This window comes from Lagenorhynchus albirostris, chromosome 1, assembly GCF_949774975.1.
Source record: "Lagenorhynchus albirostris chromosome 1, mLagAlb1.1, whole genome shotgun sequence".
In the NCBI taxonomy this organism is placed as follows: domain Eukaryota; kingdom Metazoa; phylum Chordata; class Mammalia; order Artiodactyla; family Delphinidae; genus Lagenorhynchus; species Lagenorhynchus albirostris.
Window position 1 is genome coordinate 160,313,323 of NC_083095.1, and position 21,727 is coordinate 160,335,049.

Here is a 21,727-nt window from a genome sequence, read left to right on the forward strand (position 1 = left end):
CAGGATCATTATAAATTTTGCATAGTTCCTCCCAGTTTAGATGCCATTTACTAATCAGGGGTCACTTTTGTTATAAGATGTTGCTTGGTAACATGCTTTATAGAATACCATCTTTCTCAGGCTTCCAGGGAAACAGAAAATTAACTAAAAGTCAAATTCTCAGGCAGAAGGGGAAAAGGTTTGCCAACTTTTTAAACAATGCTTTCCAGGGGAAAGGATGCCTTGGAATACAAGTAATCTGGGTAAATCATTGCCTAAATTTAGATCTTGGAATGTCTTGAGGAGTCATCTGGTCTACCCTTCATTCTATAAAGGGAAAAACTGAGTCCAGAAGAGGGAAGTGACTTGTTCACAGATAAAGGATGAACTAATGAAGGACATTCGACTAAATCCCAGGCCTCCTGGCTCCTATATCAGGGGTTCTCTTTGCTTTCTAGGGCCCTGCTTTGAGCTCTAGTAGGGAGAAGGCAAGGGCCATGAAAATGCATGATAGACTCCCCACCCCAAGGACTGTGGCAGTCCTTGCTTGGGGACGTTGGTGGGTGGTGGCAGTGACATCTCTCTGTCCTTTGCAGCGGCAGCTGAGTGCCCTGATCAGTGGCCTGAGCTGCAGCCCTGGAACCCTGGCCATGACCCAGACTACTACGTGCACATAGGCCAGGGCAGAACACTGCTGCTTATCGCTTCTGCCACGGTCCATTCCATCCGCATCTCAGAGGGAGGTAAGCCAGTCTCCCTCCCCTGCCCCATCTCTCTCTGGTCCGCTGCCTCAGAGCCTAGCAGATGGGATGCAGGTTGCCATAACTGTAGATGGACAGAACAAATGTCACGTGCTTTGGGTTCATGTCAGAGCATCTGGTTGTCAGAGCACTGAGGAGTGGCTTGTCAGAGGTCCAATCTTAGTGAAAGAAGCATTTATAGAGGAAACTTCTTATTGGTGCTCTGAGCATTCCTGCGTATCTGACCTTCAGATGCTTGCTCGTTGAATGCAGCACAGGCAGCGATAGCAGTAAATCAAGCAGGCGTTATTTACACGTCACAAGGCAGAGAGAAAAGCAACCACCGTAAGCACAGCGAGCATAGAAGTACTGGAAAGACACGCCTCTTGGCCTGCCTGAGGGATGACATGAGGGGCTTAGGAGGTCTGCCCTTGCCTCTGCTGTAATCTCACCACTAAGACTTGTCTTCCTAAACCTCACTCCATTCCTGCCTCTTCAGGAAAGCTAGTCATTAAAGACCAAGATGAGGCAATTGTTTTGCGTACCCGGCACATCCTGATTGACAACGGAGGAGAGCTGCATGCTGGGAGTGCCCTCTGCCCTTTCCAGGGCAATTTCAGCATCATTTTGTATGGAAGGTGGGTAGACGGCTTCCATGGGTCACGTGATACTCTTGGATCTGACGGGAAGGAGGTTTTTCATGGAAGAGTGGGAGGTAAGACAGCAAGGCTTTAGTGCAAGAAAGGAATTATCATTAGGTCCTGCCAGATGGTAATCACGAACGAGACAGACAGTGGCGATTCGGGTGAGTTGGAGGAGTGCGTGAGGCATTTTATTTATTGTGGCTCAGGTCCGGACTTAAGTTACAGGAACCCCTGCCAGCCTTTCTGCTGCCTTCTAATCACGTCATGGCTGAGGGAGTCTCTGTGAATGTTTATTAATAGCTAATGATGGACAAGATAAAGAAAAATTCCATGCAGTATTTGCCTCTGGTGTGCTCCCTCTTCAAGCAACTGAGAGTTCTCAGAATCAGTAACCAAGAGTACACAAGGGTATGCAGTCCAGGTGATCCCACATCTGATATGGACCAAAATATAACATACTTAGAACTGGAAAGAAGTACCAACGTGTTAACTATTGATAAGTATTTCTGCTTGGCCTGTTGGACACATTTTGGTCTGGTGGGGGACAACCTTGGTTGCCAATGCTATGTCTACTGACCTCGAGCAATCACCAGGTGTAACTGGGTCCAGGGTGGCCACAGTGGGAGTCAAGAGCAGTGCAGTCCCCTCTGGGCTTAGCATCCAGTAAAGAGAGGTGTCGGCCGACCATGGAGAGCTGTTCTCTCTTGTAGGGCTGATGAAGACGTTCAACCAGACCCGTACTTTGGCCTCAAGTACATCGGCGTCGACAGAGGAGGTACCCTTGAGTTGCATGGACAGAAGAAGCTCTCTTGGACATTTCTGAACAAGACTCTTCACCCCGGTGGCATGCAAGAGGGAGGTTATTTTTTCGAAAGGAGCTGGGGTCACCGTGGAGTCATTGTTCACGTCATTGACCCCAAATCAGGGACAGTCATCCATTCTGACCGGTAAGGTTTGCCCTCACGTGAACACATTCATTCATTCAGCATACACTTACTGAGCATGTGTCCTAGCCAGACGCCGCTCAGGATGCTGGGAGCACAGCAGCGAGTGAAACAGACAGAAATCCAAGCTGAATTGAACAGGAACAGGCATGTTTGCACACACATACACACATGTAAGCACAGTATAGTTTTAGGCTGTGATCATCGGTAATTAGGGGGGAGAGACATAGTGAGAGGGTAGAGGGTAACTAGAGGAGACCACTTGGCATCACGCGGTCTGGAAAGGCCAGTGTGAACAAGCAGCATTTGAGCTGAGGACCGCTGGGTAAGGCTGAGTCAGGGAAAGAGTTTTCAAGACAGAGCGGCAAGTGCAAAGGGCCAGAGGTGAGAAAGGGCATGATGTTCTCACAGGGAGGAAGGGCCAGCAGAGATACGGGAGGGCAGAGGGATGGAAACGAGATGCCATAATGTCAGAGTTTTAGGCAGGGGTGGGTGTGGAGGCCCAGTGAGGAGGTGGGTTTTATTCTTAGTGGGATGCAAAGCCACTGAAGGGCTTTAAGAAGGGTACGATCTGATTTAAAGGACCTGGCTGCTGTGTAGAGAGCGGATTGTTTGTGGAGGGCAAACGTAAAGCCAGCAGAGGTGGTTAGGAGGTCGCCGGCGAGGACTCAGGTAGAGGCAGTGGCAACAGAAGTGGATGAACTTGAGAGCTATTTCGGAGGCAGATAGGGCAAGTCTCCCACTCCCTGTCCCTTGCCCTGGCTCAGGTATCCTGGCAGATTCTGCAGAGGGGGCTCTCCCGGGGGCTCTTGCCCTGGCCTTGCAGAGGCTGTCCCAGGCCACGCAGAGAGAAAGATCCATTAGGAAGGGCACAGCTGGAATAGGCCAGCAGAGACAGCTTTCCTGGTGCTGCTGGAGGACGGGCATATGGCACTCCTCAGAAACAGGGCATGAGCTGTGAGTGTCCACAGGAAGGCAGCAGGGAATCAGCTGTGATATGGGAGACAGGGTGGGCAGAAGCACGCAGCACAGCCAACCTTGCCCTCTGGTGGATATTAGTAACAATAATACGATCACTGGACTTTGTGCAAAACCCTGTGTTAACCACTTTATCTGCCGTATATAACGGAATCTTCAGAAACCCCCTGTCAGGTGGGTTCTGTTGTTATACAGATGAGAACGCTGGGGTTGGGTGAAGCTAAATTTGCTCAGTCACAAGGCTGGGGAGTGTTGGAGCTGCGATTCAAACCCAGATCTGCTCAGGCCCTAAACCACTATATTGTCCCCACGGGGGCTGACAGCCACCTGCTTGGCCTGGGACGGAGCAATCCTCAGACCACAGTTAACGAAGCCAGGCTGAGCTGATGGACACAAAATCTATCAGAGAGCCTCTGCCTTCACAGGAGAGAGAACAGTCTCCTCAGTTGTGTTCTGACTCCTTGGTGCTGCTGCATTTTTGTTTTGAATTATATTATATTATATTATATTGATTTTTTTATTATTATTAACTTTTATTGGAGTATAGTTGCTTTACAATGTTGTGTTAGTTTCTGCTGTGCAGCAAAGCGAATCAGCCACAGGTATACATATATTCCCTCTTTTTTAGATTTCCTTCCCATTTAGGTCACTACAGAGCACTGAGTAGAGTTCCCTGTACTATACGGTAGGTTCTCATTAGTTATGTATTTTATACATAGTAGTGTATATATGTCCCAATCTCGCAGTTCATCCCACCACCCCCCTTCCCCACCTTGGTAACCATAAGTTTGTCCTCTACATCTGTCACTCTGTTTCTGTTTTGCAAATAAGTTCATCTCTACCATTTTTCTAGATTCCACACGTAAGTGATATTATATGATATTTGTTTTTCTCTTTCTGACTTACTTCACCCTGTATGACAGTCTCTAGGTCCATCCACGTCTCTGCAAATGGCACTATTTTGCTCCTTTCTGTGGCTGAGTAATATTCTGTTGTATGTAGGTGCCACATCTTCTTTATCCATTCCTCTGTCGATGGACACTTAGGTTGCTTCCACGTATTGGCTATTGTGAATCGTGCTGCAGTGAACATCGGGGTGCAGGCATCCTTTTGAATTCTGGTTTTCTCCGGATATGGCGCTGTTTCTTACGTAGTACAGCATGGTTACTTGCAGCAGCCAACCTGAAGTTGAATTCATTACTGAAGTGCATAATGAGATGTTATCCCAGTAGCTGACGTGGAGCTTCCAAAGACAGGATACCTGCTCCTTCCTAATCTCCTTCGGGTGAAGTATGAGTCAGTGGGCTCAGGAACCTGAGAGCTGAATGTGTGTGAGTAAGGATATTAATAAACCCTGGACACACACAGAAACGCAGGCTGTGGTCACCTGAGACCTGGCTACCTGGAGGTTACCCGCAGAAACAAGAACTTAGGTCGGCTCTTGAGCGGTAGGAAGTATTTGATTGGCTGGAGAGAAGGTAAGGATGAATGAGTGAAGGCAGGAGTGGGCATGGGGTGTGACCATGGGACCCTGAGCTGTACTAGGCTCATAGCAGACGATTCCTGGGGCGGAGCACTGGAGAAGGAGGGGGCCTAGGTGGGGTCAGACCAGGTTATGGGAACAATTAAAAACCAGTTTGAGGACTCAGTCAGGAGTGTCCATACATTCCCCACCGCTCCCCGTACCACCACTGTTTTCCTTTTCCCAAATCTTGGCTATGCATGCTGGTTTCTTTTTCTAGACTTGTTTTAGAATTATTTTGCTTTAAATTAAAGAATTAATTTAGAATTAAATTTGAATGAAAGAATTATTAATTCTTTCGGAATTCCCGTTGTCATTGTACAAAATGTTTTTACTTAATAAGTTCCCTTTACACTTAGAGTTGGAATCATCACACAACTGGGTCTTTCCTTTGTAAATTCTTGTCACCTGTGATGTAGGTTTTTTGAGATCTATATTTCATAGCTCTTGTACGTGGATGAGGGAGGGTTATCTTTGTCAAGTCTGAGATGATCGATTCTTGCTGTAATGAAAGCTTCTTTCTTTAAAAATCATAGCCCTTGAGATCTTTGGATGGCGTGTTAGTTGTCATACCACAGGTAGGTGCTTAGAGTTCTCTTTTTGGGCCGCTGTTAGGACTGTTAAAATCCCCTCTCTCTGCCCTTTTTAGGTTTGACACCTATAGATCCAAGAAAGAGAGTGAACGTCTGGCCCAGTATTTAAACACGGTGCCCGACGGCAGGATCCTTTCTGTTGCCGTGAATGATGAAGGCTCTCGAAACCTGGACGACGTGGCCAGGAAGGCGATGACCAGATTGGGCAGCAAACACTTCCTACACCTTGGATTTAGGTATCGCCCATCACTTCCACCTCCCCAGGGCTCCAGAACACTGAAGCATCGCTACCCGAGGCTGACTTTCCCTAACTTCCTTGCTCGTTTCCCCAGGCGACATCACCCTCAGTGGTGACCCTGGGGCGTGCAGACATGTGATCCATCCTCATTGGACATGTCAGGGCTTGTTCTTAAAGGGAGCCTCGTTTTCCTTGTAAGCATATTCCACTCTTCAAGCTCCACAGGTCTCTGTGTATATGAACTCATTCATTCAGTCGGCCGCTTACAAAGTATTAATTGAGCATCTACTGTGTGTAAAAGCCGTGCCTCAGATGTACAGCTAATGGTCATTTTCCCTTTCTTTAGCAATAGGGTCAGAACACGCCTGGGGGGATTGGCAGACATCTGTTTACAGACCACATAAAGTGCATCTGCCCAGCCAAGCTCTCCGGCAGAAGGGGCCCTTTGATGTGCTCCAGGGCATGTTTTGTTTGCCGTGGATTGCAGCGTCATGCCTGACTTTGGCATGCGCACCTGTTTGCACCAAGAGGAAGCCCTTTACCCCACAGTAGCCACACCTTTGAATCGTGTTGAATCAGATCTCGGTTCCGTGGAAAGTTGAGATCATCTGTCCCGTAGCTATTGGAGATAGGGATGCACCTCCCTCCAGCTCTGTGGACCGTGGGCAAAATGGGGGCAGGCCAGAGCCTTTTCTGGGCTCTGAGCAAAGCAATTTTACTGCCTGGGCAGAGGTCCCCTGGGCAGGGACAGGACTCCGGGTTCAAGGGTGCTTTTTCTGACTGCCCATGGGCTGCTCCTTCTGGAAGGGTTTGGGCAGGAAACTCAAGAAGCCAAAGAATGACAGTGACACTTTAGAACTGTTAAAACTCCTTTGTTAACCAAAACCAAGGGTGCTGCTGTTTCACTGTGTTATAAGCCAAAAGGCCAGTTCGTTAATTTCCAATGACAGGCAGAACCACAAAGGGACTGGCTACGTAGGGCCTCAGCAGAAGAAGGTCCAAGATCTAGCGTCCGATTTGGCCTGAATTTGAGCCTGGGCTGCGCCTCCTGCTAGGTGACTGCACAAGTGACTCACCCTCTCTTTGCAGGCTTCCTGTGTCTGTACAATGGGATATTTGAGGAGCCAGCTCAAAGGGCTCTGGGGAGGGTAACTGTGATAATGCGAGCAAAATACCTGCCACTGTGTGTAGCACAGAATAAGCACTCGATAAACGTTAGCAACTATTCTCTCCTTACAAACAAGAGCCACGGAAGGATGGGTGCTGTGTTCTGTAAGTGAAGGAGATAGGTAGGCAGGGATTACATGTTTACCCTTCATTTGTATAGACCCACTTTGAATGACAGACTCAAAGCACCTCAAATCAGTAGAAGATCTGAGACTTGGACCCATCCTTTGTTCATTCACCCAGGAAGGGACTGTTGAGCAAATATTGCCGTAAGGCACTAGGGCTGGACTAGCTGGTACTGAGCTCTCATGGTAAGTTGTGACCTGTCTCTGGAAGTACTGAGCTCTCGCCGGGAGGCAGACATTCAATGGGAATTGATGACGGGGCGTGAAAGAACAAGAACAGGAGGGGTGAGAGGCGGAGCTGCCGAGGTGGGCACAGGAGGGCCTCTTGCTTTGGGCCAAGGAGGTTGCTTTTTACGCAAATGGGCGGGCACTGAAAGATTTTAAGCAAGGGTGGCACAGTCAAATCCCCAACCTCGATGAAGACTTACTTTCCAAGATAAGAGATCAACACAAAAATAATCAAAGTTATTGAGGACCAAGACCTACTGACATCTCACAGTAAGCGAGAGGCTGGGTTAGGTATTAGGGGGAAGACAAAAACGGATAAGAAAACCTTCCCACCCTAGAGCAGGGCACGCTTCAATGGAGAAGAGAGGAGTGTATAACTTTCCCAAATGGTACCCCTTCTTTTCCTCCTTTGCTTCTCATTAGGAAGAAGAGGTATTTCTTTCCTTCCCAAGGCCCAAGGCCGATTCCTGGGTACTCAGTCACATCTGCCTGTGGCATTTTCCTCGAGATTAACTCATGAGAGAAAGAAGCTTTCTCCCTTGGAGCGTGTTTCCTTGTTTTCCTAAACGAATGAGAGCACTTGCTTCAGAACCTAATTGAGCCTGGCAGGTGGTACGTAGGTCTGTGGGCTTGTTTGTTATTTGTGATTCATACCCTGTCGACTGCCAGAATAGAGTTGCAGAGGTTCACAGTCCACAAACATCAGGCCAGCCAAGTGGTTCGGAAGGCCAGGGCTTGCAGAGAAAGGCTCTTTTTCTTCTAGAGAAAGGGAAGCCCAGCCTGGAAACTAATTTCCCCCAAACAGCCTCTGTGTGACACCCTGCGTCAACTCTACCTCCAGTACAGGCTCAGATGTGTGAAGAACTTTTTTGTTTTTTTTTTTTTTCAGACACCCTTGGAGTTTCCTAACTGTGAAAGGAAATCCCTCTTCTTCTGTTGAAGACCACATTGAATATCACGGTAATAAATGGCGAGAGGCCAAATTCCCTCCAGTGTCTCTCTGACCAAGGGACTCAGGGGCTTTTTGAACCACGCTGCACCCTCAGAACATGGCTGATCCACCACCCAACACCCTGTTGAGTGACTAGCTGCTTAATGGCCAAGTTACATGAGTGGCAAAAATCCATACTGATTTAAGGACAATCACTAAGATAATATTTACATTTGCAAAGAAATTGTCATTGGTTTAATCCAAAACAAGTGACACAGGAAAGATGAGAACTGGGACAGAACCAGCAAGGGTAATATTTTGAGCTAAAAAGACACTTTGGGGGCTTCCCTGGTGGCGCAGTGGTTGAGAGTCCACCGGCCGATGCAGGGGACACGGGTTCGTGCCCCGGTCCGGGAGGATCCCACATGCCGCGGAGCGGCTGGGCCCGTGAGCCATGGCCTCTGAGCCTGCGCGTCCGGAGCCTGTGCTCCGCAACGGGAGAGACCACAACAGTGAGAGGCCCGCGTACCGCCAAAAAAAAAAAAAAAAAGACGCTTTGGGAAATTCCCTGGCGGTCCAGTTGTTAGGACTCCACGCTTTTACTGCCGAGGGCCTGGGTTCGATCCCTGGTCGGGGAACTAAGATCCCACAAGCCTTGCCGTGTGGCCAAAAAAAAAAAAAAAAAAAGATGCTTTGGATGGGCTGTTACCACATAGCACCAGCCTCCTCTGCCCAGGGAAGGTTTCGGAAGGTACTGCCGGTTCTAATCCCGGAGAGGAATTCACATGAGAAACCATGGGGTTCCAACGTATAGCATTGTTGGAACACTGCAGTTAAACTTGCAAAACGGAAGCAAAAGAAGGGACAATAAATAATCTGCTCTGGAAAGATTGGCCTGAAATTTTTTTTTTTTAACAAAATGACTCAAGATCCTTGTGTGTAGGGGGCTTTCTCTGCATTAGCATCACATCCCTCTGAGTTTGGGGGTCGGTCTGGATGCTGACGCCTCTGATCTCCTCTTTGACAGGACACCACGGCTCTGCTGCTGCCCGGGTATTCAAACTCTTCCGGACGGAGCATGGCGAGCTTTTCAATGTCTCTTCATCCAGCGAGTGGGTTCAAGGTGAGGTGTTTGGGACACCTTGGTAACATTTCACAGGGGGCTGAAAGGCCAGGGCTTTGAAGAACGAGGACTTTGCTTTTGCACCAATAGGACCACTTGACTGGGGCAGTGTCGGCTTAGTTTGCAACTGAGAGCTGTCTGTAATTAATCAAGTCTCCGTGGTGAATAGCCCAGGGGGATGTTTCCTCTCAGGGAATACCTCTTCTGTGCCAGGCGCTGGCACTGACCAGAGAACACGGACAGGAGGAGTAGGAACCAGCCTTCAAGGAGCCCACACACACGGGGACGGGGGCACGGAAAGAAGCAATCCTCACTGCCATCCTTGGATAATGGGTTCATGGATGGATTTCATCTTTCTCCTTTTGGCAGTAGTGAAGAATATCTATTGCTTTTATAAAATAAGATAGTCAATAAGAGGTACTTTTAGGGCTTCCCAGGTGGCGCAGTGGTTGAGAGTCCGCCTGCCGATGCAGGGGACACGGGTTCGTGCCCCGGTCCGGGAAGATCCCACATGCCGCGGAGCGGCTGGGCCCGTGAGCCATGGCCGCTGAGCCTGCGCGTCCGGAGCCTGTGCTCCGCAACGGGAGAGGCCACAACAGTGAGAGGCCCGCGTACTGGAAAAAAAAAAAAAAGAGAGACACTTTTAATAAAAAGGTGGGAGAGGTGGGGGAAGTTGACAGATGGTTTAGAAGCCTCTGGTACCCAGCCTGGTGAGAACCTGGACAGATGGTATTCAATTCCCATTGTGCCAAGGCTGCTTGGGGGCTACATCGAGTGTGGCTGGCTCTCCTGCACCCTTGCTCGTCTGACCCTGCTCTTTGCTTTCTTCCCAGATGTGGAATGGACAGAGTGGTTTGAACATGACCAAGTGTCTTACACTAAAGGTGGGGAGAAAATTTCAGACCTCCGGGCCACTCACCCAGGGAAGATCTGCAGTCGCCCCATTGATATACAGGTAACCAAATAGTTCTAAAGGCTTTGTCTCGAAGAAGACTCTCTAGATCACAGACTTTCGTGCCATTTGAGTGGCGTGAGTCTCACGGCCCTCCTGTGACATTGGTAAAGCCAGAGAGTACTGTTCTCATTTTAGAGACGGACGTGGAAGCTGTGTATCTGCTCCAGGCTTCCCCACCCGTGAGTTTCAAAGCTAGGCCTCAGATTCTCTCCTGGGTTCTACGGCGGAGTTCCTTTTCCTTCTCCCCAGCTGCTGCTTCAGCCACAGCTGAGGGTGCCCAGCGTGGGGTTGGGTTTGCCCTGCTCAGCTTCACTCCTCCGTTGGTCTCCTTTGGGGCCTCGGGTGCACAGGATCTGGCCGGGACTTGGGTGCAGGCGGAGCCTGGCCCAGGTGGAGAACACCTACAGCCTTGTCCTCCACTCAGTTAATGAAAGCCGGCGTTTGCAGAATGGACGGCGTTTGCTCGGGATCTTCACTTGGAGTTAACTCTGTCCAAGGGGGACCTAGACTTTCTCAGCTGGCTTCATCATGAAAGTGTGGGGTGAATAGGCCGCCCTCACAATTCAGTGGCTCAGCTGGTAAGCTTGCGAGCTCAAAGGACCAGAAGAAAGACAGAGACATGTGCAAGGAAATGGAGTTTATTTCCTGATGCCTGGTCTTCTTCCAAAACAAGGTTTGGGGCCACTTAACTGTTAGATAGAGAATTAGGAGTCATTTGAGAAAGACCATCCCTGCCCATTTTATCCTCTTTCATCCAATACAAATAGCAACATTTGTACAGCACCTTCTTTCAGATGATCTAACCGCAGGTCCCAGGTCATCGGACTGCCTCCACCCCTCCACCCCCTGACCCCCACCCTGAGGCAGTACTTCTGCCCTCTGCCTTGCATCGTAGAGGGACTGTGGGACAAGGGACCAGTTTTCCAAGAGAGGACACTCTGTTCTGCAGTTAGCAAAGGCCAGGGAAATCTTTCTCATTGTTTGGCTACGGCTCCCCGTCCACATGGCTCCAGCATTACTGAGAAGGATTTACCCAGATTCAGTTACACGTTGGAGATTCTTCTTGGGTCCAACAGAATCAAAAAGTGCTGACTCCCCCAAAGCACATACTTCCCAGATTTAATTTTAATTTTCTCTTGCAACCCTGAGTGTTCCAGCTCTCATTCTGAAAGAGCCATCGTTTTATTCCTCCAGTTCACTTGGCTACAGGAAGTCCAGTCTTGTACCAGCACTCCCTCCCCAAGTATTTCTGGAAATCCTCGAGGAATGCTTCCATGTTCTGCAAATCCCTCTTGGTGTTTGCTCTGCCAGCTGCCTGGCTGCAGATCACTGTTGTTTAGAAGACCACTTCTCCATGCTAGGAAAATAGCTTTTCTTAGGCATTTCTAGCTCTCAGTAACTTTGCTCCCAGCACAGATACGGGCTCTTCCCTGAGAGTGTCAAAGCACAATTAATCCCAGGCTAACACAGTGAATGAAACTTTACTAAAGGCTTGGAGATAGCAGAAGAGACTGGAGAAAGTATACGTATTTTTCCATATGTTACATATATAATCATATGTGACTGTTCACCAGCTCCATAATCCAAGACCTTCCACGGGGACCCAACCCCAGACTCTGTAACCACCAGTCTGCCGCCATATTGCAGGGCCCAGTTGCCTTCCAACAAAAGGAGTGTCCCTGACAATGAATTCCCCGAGTTCAAAGTCTCAACTATTTGAGGTCCAGAGAAGAATAAAAGACCCAACAACAGTTTTCCCCATTACCCAGAAGCCTGGGCCAGCCTTCCCACAAAAGTGCATTCTTTGACAATATTTTGCTGAGCATTATAACCCCTTATGAGTTCAAAACTCTCAATTCCAGAGTAAAATCTTGGCTTTTTCTTGGCAAAACAGAGGTTCCTTGAGGCAGTCATCTAAAAACATGTCACGTGCCTCCAAAAGTGAATCAAAGCTCCGCCCCTAAAGGAAAGGAGGAAGCGCTGCATTCTGGAAATGCCAGGTTCATCCCTTTTCTCCTCACCGTCAACCTTTAATCAGTAGTGACCCCAGACTTAGCCAGAACATCTCTTTCTAGTCATAAAAGACAATGAGGTGGAATATACTCCGGGTTCTTCTGAAGTCAGAAAAGCAAAGCCAGGCTTGTCCTATGTTTACCACAGGTGAGCAAAGCAAGATTACATCGTCTTTATAGATAGAGTGTCAGACACATCAGCCAGGAGCTAAACGCCCTAGTTAATTAACCCACCAGAGAGACTGAAGCAAAACTGAAATGCCCACGTGCCCATTTTTGCCACTATGGGAAATAACAGGTTACTGTGGTCACTGGCCACCTCTGACCACCGTGCAGGCCCCAGTGCACCTGAAGACTCTCCAGGGCTGTGGCCGCCCCACACAAGGGGTCCCCCAGATACTTGCTCTACCCTGACGTCAAATCCTCTGGAGGGGGAGGGGGTGTTAAGGACATTTGTCACCTAGGCAGGATGGCGAGTTGGAAAGAAAGAGGAAATAGGACTTACACAGTTGACCTCAACTCAAGGAAATCTTTTCCAGATCTGATAGCTTGTGATTCTGCAGAATCAAAACCAAAACCACAGTCCCCTGTTCCCATGTCATTACCCTTCCTGAGGTTCTCCTGGGTTGAAACCTCCTCTCCTCCCACCTTCTCCCTTAAAACCCACCCGCCCTTCAAGGCCAGTGGGACCTGCTGGACTCACATATCCTTGGGGCTGAGACCATCTTGGGCAGTCCCCTCTTCTCCCTCATTCCCGGCACAGTGGCTGGAGGTCAGTCTGGTGGTTGGAAGATGTATTTGGAAACCAGATAGCTCCTAGTTTGCATCCAGCTCTGTCACTTGTGAGCTGTGGCTTACCAACAGTGACAGGACTACGGTTAGACGCGTGAGGTGCCCAAGGCACAAAATTTAAGGTGGCACTCACTCCCAGGTGCCGACTCTGTACTCGCATGACCCTGAGAGTGAGTGCTGCCTTAAATCTTGCACCCTGGGTCATCCTCACTAGCAATCCTGGCCATAGATATCAGTCAAGTTCTTTAATTTAGTGTCTCAATTTCCCCATAAGCAAAAATGGAGATAAGAATTGTTCCCTCATGGGATTCTTTTGTGGATTTAATGCAACAATGCATAGTGAGCGAGTGCCCGTAATTTTTTTATTATTTTAAAATGATTTTCCTATGTTATTGTTTATTATGATATGCTAGTTATTTTATAATTATTATCTTGAGTAACAATCACATTGTGTCTACTTAAAGTGAAGATCGAGGTTCACTGGACGGTGGTAAAGCCCTTTTTACTCTTCTTATCCAAAGCTAAGGTCGTTCTTACGGTTAGAAAAAGGAAAACAAGAAAAGCAGCAAGACTGAGTAGAGGTTTCCTGAATTGTTTACCGGACGTTGCACCTTAAAAAACGTCCAGCTCCGTTGGATGATGTTTTCAGGCTCAGTTCTCAATATTAAGGGGTGTCTTAACTGAAAAACATGCTGGCCTCAGGAGAAGAGATCCGGGGGTCAGAGGCATGGGCTTGACATTCAGGTGACCTTGAACTTGCTTCTAAACCCCTCTGAGCCTTAGTGTTTTCCTCTAAGAGCAAGTCCGCAATGCCTGCCTCTCTGCTGCAGAGACCACCCCAGATAATGGCTGTGAGTGTGTTGCTTGCAGGAAAGGGCTGAATTTTCTTTCTGGCTGGACTCATGTCTCCATAGCTCTCCTTCCAAGCCAAGGGCAGCGGCTATCTGCTGGGTTCAAAGCAGGGTTTCCTAAAAGTTCCCCCCCACCCCGCCTTTTTCGATTGACGAAACTTTACCTTCCTATTTGCCTGGCCCTGGTCCCTTTGGTTTCTGTGCCAACGAGGATAACAGCTGCAGCCCTTGCTCTAAATTGCAAGTCTCTGATGACAGCCCCAGTCATGATGCAGACATACCCCGGCCCTGGGATCATGCCCTTCTCTGAACCCACTCCCTAAATTCTCTACCTGGCCTTGAAGCTTCTCGCCCATCAGCTCTCATCAGCTGAGACTGTGCTCTGTGCCAGGCCCTGGGCTGGATGCTGGGATCAGGGAGGGAGGCAAAACCTGGCCTTTCCAGAACCCACCAGCCACTGGAAGGAGACAGACGCTGAACCGAGGGCAGTAGTGCCTGAGGGCAGCAGTGGGAGGGGCTGCGAAGCACCAGCCATATAGTTGGATGCATCCGGATTCAAGTGGGCAAGTTACCCAACCTCTCTGAGCGTCCGTTTCCTAATCTGTAAAACCAGCAACAGTCTCATAGACCTCACAGCCAAGCAGAGGGAATGAAATAATGTATGTAGCCCCATAACTCCAAGAGGGGTTCTCAAACATGACTTCCCATTGGAGTCACCTGGGCAGCCATTAAACGTCCTGATGCCCAGGCCGCCCCCTGGACACAATCAAACCTGAGACTCCACAGACGGGGCCTGGGCGTGGGTGTTTTTAAAGACTCCCCACAGGATGGAGCCACATTTAGGCACCAGTGGACCGATCATAGTGAGTCTTCAGTAAATGTCGGCCACTCTTGATGGTGCTCGTGGTGGTGAGTGGGACAAGTTGTAAGAAAGCAGGCAGCGCAGCTCCTGAAAGAGTGTGTGCTGGCTGTAAACACTCCAGAAAACGTTCACCAGGGCAGTCAGTCACTGGTTTGGATACCAAATACGGTAGGACCCCAGGCAAGATGTTTATCCATCCTGTGACTTCATGCTGTCTTTCTTATACAAAATCGAGAAGGGGAAACGTCCGAATAATAACTTAAGGCCATCGTAAATAAGTTTTGCAGCAGGAACAATTTTAGACTCGTGCGTATATGTTTATAACATTAATCATAACCTTCCTTCTTTACAAAAAGAAATGACTTTGCTCTGTAATTTCCGTGCTGTTCCCAGGCCACTACAGTGGATGGAGTTAACCTCACCACCGAGGTTGTCTACAAAAGAGGCCAGGATTATAGGTTTGTGTGCTATGACCAGGGCCAAGGCTGCCAGAGCTACCGTGTGCGGTTCCTCTGTGGGAAGCCTGGTAAGCAGCTCCTTGCTGGGGACAGAAATGCAACCGTGGCTCGGTTCCTTGAGCTGCCAGCTATGCATTGGGAGTTTTGATGGCTGGTTCAGCTGCCTCTGGGCATCTCAGTGACCCCACGCTCCTACCAAGCTCGTGATGGAGAGCACCTCTGTGACACAGGAGCTGTGGGAGGGTCCTCGGAGTTGGCAGGAGCCATCAGAGCCCCACCCTGCCCACATGCCTTTCAGGAAGGGGAAGGGCCTGGTCCAGGAAAACCAGGGTGCAGTGGACAGAGCTGACCTTCCTGCAGCCCTCCCCTGCATAGACACGCAGCTCATGGCCTCTTTGGGGGATATTATTTTAAACCCGGTTCTCGAGGTGCTCGTTAGAAGGGATTGGAAATGGTCGGTTTGTTCTCAGGGGCACTTGGCCATCTCCAGAAGGCAGTCATTAGGGATGGAAGTTCTTTGGAGGGGAGGCTTACAGCTACTGAAAATAATAGTTGAGACGGACTATATTTGTTTCACATCTTTTGCAAAACGGGTGTGGTGAGGCAGCCACATTTAACTCCGGCTAAGGAGTTCGTGGAAAATTCCCGTGCCCAGAGCTAATGAATGGCTCTTTTCTGGTAGGGTTTTTGTTGACTTCAAAAAACCTTTACCAAGACTTGGATGGGGTGAGCCTGGTGATTTGGGTTTTGGATAGGCAAACCTGGCATTTACTGATTTCGGGAGGGGAAGGGGAGAGGTGGGGAGTCAGAAGTGTGGCAGGAACAAAGCTTTATCTCTCAGTCTCTCCTGTTTTGGGTTAACAGTGAGGCCGAAACTCACCGTCACCATTGACACCAACGTGAACAGCACCATCCTGAATCTTGAAGACGATGTACAATCATGGAAGCCCGGAGATACCCTGGTCATTGCCAGTACCGATTACTCCATGTACCAGGCAGAAGAGTTCCAGGTGCTCCCCTGCAAAGCCTGTGCCTCCAAGCAGGTCAAAGTAGCAGGTAGGACATTCCCTCACCCCTCCCTAGGTCTGATGAAGCTGAAAATCGTTAGGCTTAAAGTTGACTGAAATCAAAACAAATTTGTGTCAGTCAGCTATTGCCATAATAATGCTGCATGACAAAAAAGTCCTTAAGATTTTATGGCAAGCATTTATTTCTTACTCGTGCATCTACAGGCTGTCTAGGGTTCAGCTTCTCCACACTAAACTTGGCTCCAGGCTGAGAGCTGGGTTCGGGTCAGCTCCACGTGAGTCTCATTCTTCCTAGGACATACTCTTCTCGCGGGGGAGAAGTGAACCGAAACACGGGAGGACTCTTAAGGCCTTGCGATCAGAACTAGCACCCTTTGACACCCACTTTCCATTGACCAAAACAGATCACGTGGTCCAACTCAACATGAATGGGGAACTCTATTTTTCCCATTAAGATAGAAGGGAGGGAATGAACATTTGCTAGGCAATAATTAACCTACCACAACATTTTAAATCTCTTCTTTCTGTAGCTTTCACATTTTCCTTTTTCTTCTCCTAAATCTTGACTTCGATGCCCTGTCATTTATGTCGTGTGAGGTTACTGGAATTACAGATCGTTAGAGGTAAAAGAGACCTCCAGTATAGTCCAGGTCAATTATTCTTAGTTGGGGGAGTTATGTATCTGTTAGAGTTCTTTGTTGTAAGCAACAGAATCCAACTTGACTATCTTAAACAAAAAAACGAATTCATTAAGGCTATTCAGTTTAGAGAACTAAATGAAAGCTGCGTGGCCAAGGTGCAATAAAGGACCAGGAACAGGGCAGCTTCAGGGGTCTGGGTAGCAGGAACGAATGGGCAGCATCCTTAAGGCATCACTGTTTGCGCATCCTGGGACATGGTGCTCAAAAGTTACCTTCCAGGGAGATGGCACTGATTGGGCTGGTGTCTCTTGTGCTCACCCTCTGGCTAGGGCACCTTCAATGACTGTCCTTCTACGACTGCATTGTATGGACAGAGTCGCTCCCCAAAGGAAAATTGGGATGTATTACCAGAGAAAGGAGAATCAATACTGGGCATTAAAAATGTCAGCTGCTATATGTGGAATCTTAAAAAAAGGTACAAATGAACTTATCTACACAACAAAGAGAGTTACAGATATAGAAAACAAACTTATGGTAAAGGGGGGTAGGGAGAAATTGGAAGATTGGAATTAACATATACACACTACTATATATAAAATGGATAACTAATAAAGATCTACTGTATAGCACAGGGAACTCTATTAATACTCTGTAATGGCCTATATGGGAAAAGAATCCAAAAAAGAGTAGATATATGTATATGCATAACTGAATCACTTTGCTGTACACCTGAAACTAACACAACACTGTAAATCAACTCTACCCCCATAAAAATTAAGGAAAAAAAGTATTGGCTGCCGCAGAACCATGGCACCTGGAGAAGTATGAGAATTTGGGGGTAGAAGGAAGACTATGAATTGAGAAAGCGTTACCAATATATTCAGAGTATCTATTATTTTGGAAATAAAACTACAAAAGGTAAAATTCAACAGAATCTTTTTGGCTAGTGGAAGAGTGCTTGAGAAAGAATTTGGGGGCACAAAGGTTTCAAAAAGTGAGAACGTGTGATGGAGTCCAATGGCATAATTTTTTTCATGGGGATGGGGACCCTGGAGGGCATGTAGCTGAGGCGGTCCACAAATGCTGCAGCTGTGATCCTGGGGCACCAGCTCTAGACTCGGAACTGCAAAAGGAAGGCTGTAACTGTTTCCAGAGATTGTGATGTGGTGGGTGTGGCGAGAGAGAGGGAAGGGGGTAGCAGTTTGTGGGCAGAGGCTGAGATGACCAAACATTTGTTCCTTGACAAGGTAACAGAATGATACCTTAAATGATAATTTGTTTGAAACCCCTACCTTCTTCAAAAAAGGTTTCGGGGTCTCTTAGAATGAACACAAGTCCAGGTAGATCTTCCTCCGGGGGTGGGGGGGAAGAAAAAAAAAACAGGGTGAAAGATACGTGTCTAAGTAATGAAAGACTGATGGATGGAGAATAAAGTCAGCAGAAGGGGGGGTGGGAAATGAAGTTAGCAGAAGCTACTGAAATAGACCATGAAATGTATCTCTGAGCTTCCTGGCAGCCAGAGCAGAGAAAGGAACTTCACCAATTACTTAACTAATATTGTCTAATACAAGGAAGGGGACCAGAAGCCAAGAGAGGCAACTTTCCCTTAGCTCTGGGCTACTGGGGAATCTGTCATAGGGGCTTTCACGTGGTGGATACTGTGCAACAACGTGAACCATCACCCTGGAAACTGTCTGATGCAAAGATGCTCTCTGTGTGCGGCTGTTTACTGTTTGATTTATCACGTTAGACGGAGGGTCGTGCTGTTCGTCACATTTTCTGAAGACGTTTTGAGGAAGACTTTTTTTTTTTTTTGGTAGAGGGCAAAATAGTTTAAAGAGGTTCTAGGAATGGCAGTGATTAGCCAAAGGACGTTAGACAATTACGTAACTTCCCTTTGTCCCTGTTTTCTCATGTATAAAATGGAGATAATGATCACAACTACTTCAAAGGGCTGTTGTGAAGATTAAAGGAGTTAAAGAGATACTTAAAGAGATACTTAAAATAGTGCCTGGCACGTGATAAGTGCTCCATTCGTGTTGGCTGTTACTAGTCGTAGTATTAGGTGCAGTAGTTTAGCAACTAAACTTAAGGATGGAAAGGAGGGAAGGGACAGGAGCCACAGGCCAGTGGTTGAAACCTGTATATTTTATAGCTTATCGATTCCGCTCTTTGGGGACATGCAGTTTAAAGGAAGTTATAGAGGGAGAGAAGCAAGCCATTTCTGTCATTATTAGTAACAGACACACGAGGTCTGCCAGGCCTGCAGTTGTCTACGTGTCCTGATGCTTCTGGGTGTGGAGGCTCTTCCTGTGAATGTGCATGCCCCACCCTCCCTCCACCCTCAGGCTGGACAGGCATCCTCACTCCTCCATCACAAGGACACCCGCAGGGAGGTGGCAAGGAGCAGGTCATCATGTATTCAACAAACAAAGAGCACGTAGTCTATGCCAGTCGATGCTCCAGGCTTTGGGAAGCCATGGTGAACCACAGAGACAAGTTCTCTGCCCTTAGGCAGCTGTGAAAATGGATATCCAGCAAAGAATCATCCCAATAAAAACGAAATCCCAAATGCGAGAAAGGCCATGGAAGAGGAAGATGGGGATTGATGGGAGCATCGGAAACGGGGGTTTGGCAAAGGCCTGGAAGACTCCCCAGAGGAATTAATGATTGAGCAGAGAGGTAACCAGGAAAGAGGGGAGGGGCAGCAAAGACCCTGTGCTGGGAAGAGCAGGCAATGCTCCAATTCCAGAAGAAGACCCAGGTAGCTTGACAGGGAAACGGGGGGCTGGAGGAAGCGGAGACCCCAAATGGCACCTTGGGGCTTTCTTCTGAGTACAATGGCTTATTAGACTTCCTAGACCCCCACTTACAGGCCAGCACCAAGCGAAGCAATTCCTAGTGATTGTTGGACCCTTGGGTCTTCACTGGGTGTCTTCTGTGTCTCCTGAGGACAATACATGTGGACAGGCCTTCTGGGATGCCAGGTGTCCTCTGGGATGCCAGGTGTCCTCTGGGACTCTTGTCAGGAGTGGCATTCAGACCGTTTGAGGGGATGTCACTGCTCACTGTTTTTTGGTTTTGGTTTTGGTTTTTTTTTGCGGTACGCAGGCCTCTCACTGTTGTGGCCTCTCCCGTTGCGGAGCACAGGCTCCGGACGCGCAGGCTCAGCGGCCATGGCTCACGGGCCTAGCCTAAGTGACCCATGGAGCTGGGGCTGCCCTTGTGGCTTCCGGGAGGGTGAAAGCTTGCCTTTAAGGCCTTGCCTGCAGGGAGGTAGGAGGAGGGGCACCCTGGGAGGGGCACTTTGTTCTCACTGGCCCTCATCTGCACCTCATTGTTGAGCACCCTAGGCCTGGAGGGGAAATTTCATCTTGAGCAGGTCCTAATAGGGCAGCAGTGTGTGCCAAGAGTGACCCTGAGAATGAGGAAGCCGTGCGATCCTGGGGCACCCCCGCCTCGCCCAACGGCGTGGTTTGGGTGTGCATGATGGCGCGTTGCTGCAGGTGGCAATGTTTGGCTAACAGTTCCAGGGGCTTCATGAGGGCTGTGCAGGCTGGACAGAGGGTGAGACGGGGCTGCTCTGGGCCCTGAGTACCAAGGGAGGGAAGGGTAAGTGGAGAAGATGATGCAGCCCCCTCAGGACCCTCCAAACGCCCCTGGTTTAGGACTGCCTGTGTCTGTATCTCCAGCAGCTCCCCAACCCTGCCGAGCCCCTCCCTCCTTAAAGGTACTAGGCTCAGAGTGGACCATCTTGCTCAGAAGTTTTAGGGCTTACATGAGAACAGTGCCTCCTGGTGGACAGCGTCGGAAAAGCCCCAGGGAGGGGTATCTATGAGGCGTGTGTGTGTGTGTGTGTGTGTGTGTGTGTGCGCGCGCGCGCGCGCGCGCGCGCGCGCGTGTGTCTTTCTGTTTGTCTGGCTGTCCTAGGGAGGCTCACGTTTCTCCTCTTCAGCTCCAAGCCCATTCTCTGGCCCTCCATCCCCCACTGACACGGAGCAAGGACTCCACCTGCTTTGTTCTTTTCCATAACTGTGCCCCCCATCCAATTACCAATTCGTGTTCTCCTCCCCAGGCTGGCTGCAGAGAGGGACACAGCCCTCCTGGATCCTCCTTCCTCACTGCCCCCAAATTCCAGTAAACAGGCCTTTTTGCAGAACGATTTTCTGACGAGAAACAGATGGGGGTAACAAAGTCATGAAAATGTGTGAATCATCTAAAAAAATATTTCAAGGTTTTGCCAACCACAGTGTGATTTTCAACACCTCCCGACATGGCAATTAGAAATCTCCTCCTTATGATTCTTAAGCTGAATCTTATGTAATGGTTTAAAATAAATACATCCTTCGTCAGTAAAAAAAAAAAAAAAAAAAGAAAAAGAAAAAAGAAATCCCCTCAATTTTCTACCCTATTTTCATTCTCAACTTCCCACTTTGTTTTATAAGCCCCCCATCACACACTTTCAAGTACTACTACTAATTAGTATTAACATTGTTTGAGTTTCCCGTGATATGCTAAAGCACTTTACGTAAACCGACTTGCTCACTCTTCATGACAACCTGACAAGGCGGGTGCTACTGTTTTCTCCATGACATAGATGAGGAAACTGATGTCCGTGGAAATTAAACGTCTAGACTCATGCTTTCCAATATGGTAGTCAGCAGCCACATGGGGCTGTATAAATTTAATTGAAACTAATAAAAATTCCATTCCTCAGTCCTGCAGGCAGATTTCAAGAGTTCACTGGCCACATGGGGCTAGTGGCTACCATATCGGACAACACGGACTAGAGCATTTCCATCATCTCAGAACTTTCTAGTGAGGGCTGCTGGTATAGACCAAGCAAGTCTACTTGGTCGATCTGAGCCAGGATTCAAACTCAGAGCTCTCTGGCTCGAAGGTGATATGTTCTGCTT

The 21,727-nt window shown here is 48.5% G+C and overlaps 1 protein-coding gene across 1 annotated transcript in view; it reads left to right on the forward strand.

Annotated features, from left to right (window-relative positions):
* The window catches only part of CEMIP (cell migration inducing hyaluronidase 1), a 162,417-nt gene that overhangs the window by 91,986 nt on the left and 48,704 nt on the right, over positions 1-21,727 (forward strand). Inside the window, exons 3-11 of the mRNA XM_060157354.1 lie at positions 576-722; positions 1,219-1,357; positions 2,074-2,310; positions 5,457-5,636; positions 8,048-8,118; positions 9,117-9,212; positions 10,046-10,167; positions 15,078-15,210; positions 16,007-16,198. Of these exons, the coding sequence (XP_060013337.1) occupies positions 576-722; positions 1,219-1,357; positions 2,074-2,310; positions 5,457-5,636; positions 8,048-8,118; positions 9,117-9,212; positions 10,046-10,167; positions 15,078-15,210; positions 16,007-16,198 (1,317 nt within the window). The remainder of the gene's footprint in view (positions 1-575; positions 723-1,218; positions 1,358-2,073; positions 2,311-5,456; positions 5,637-8,047; positions 8,119-9,116; positions 9,213-10,045; positions 10,168-15,077; positions 15,211-16,006; positions 16,199-21,727) is intronic.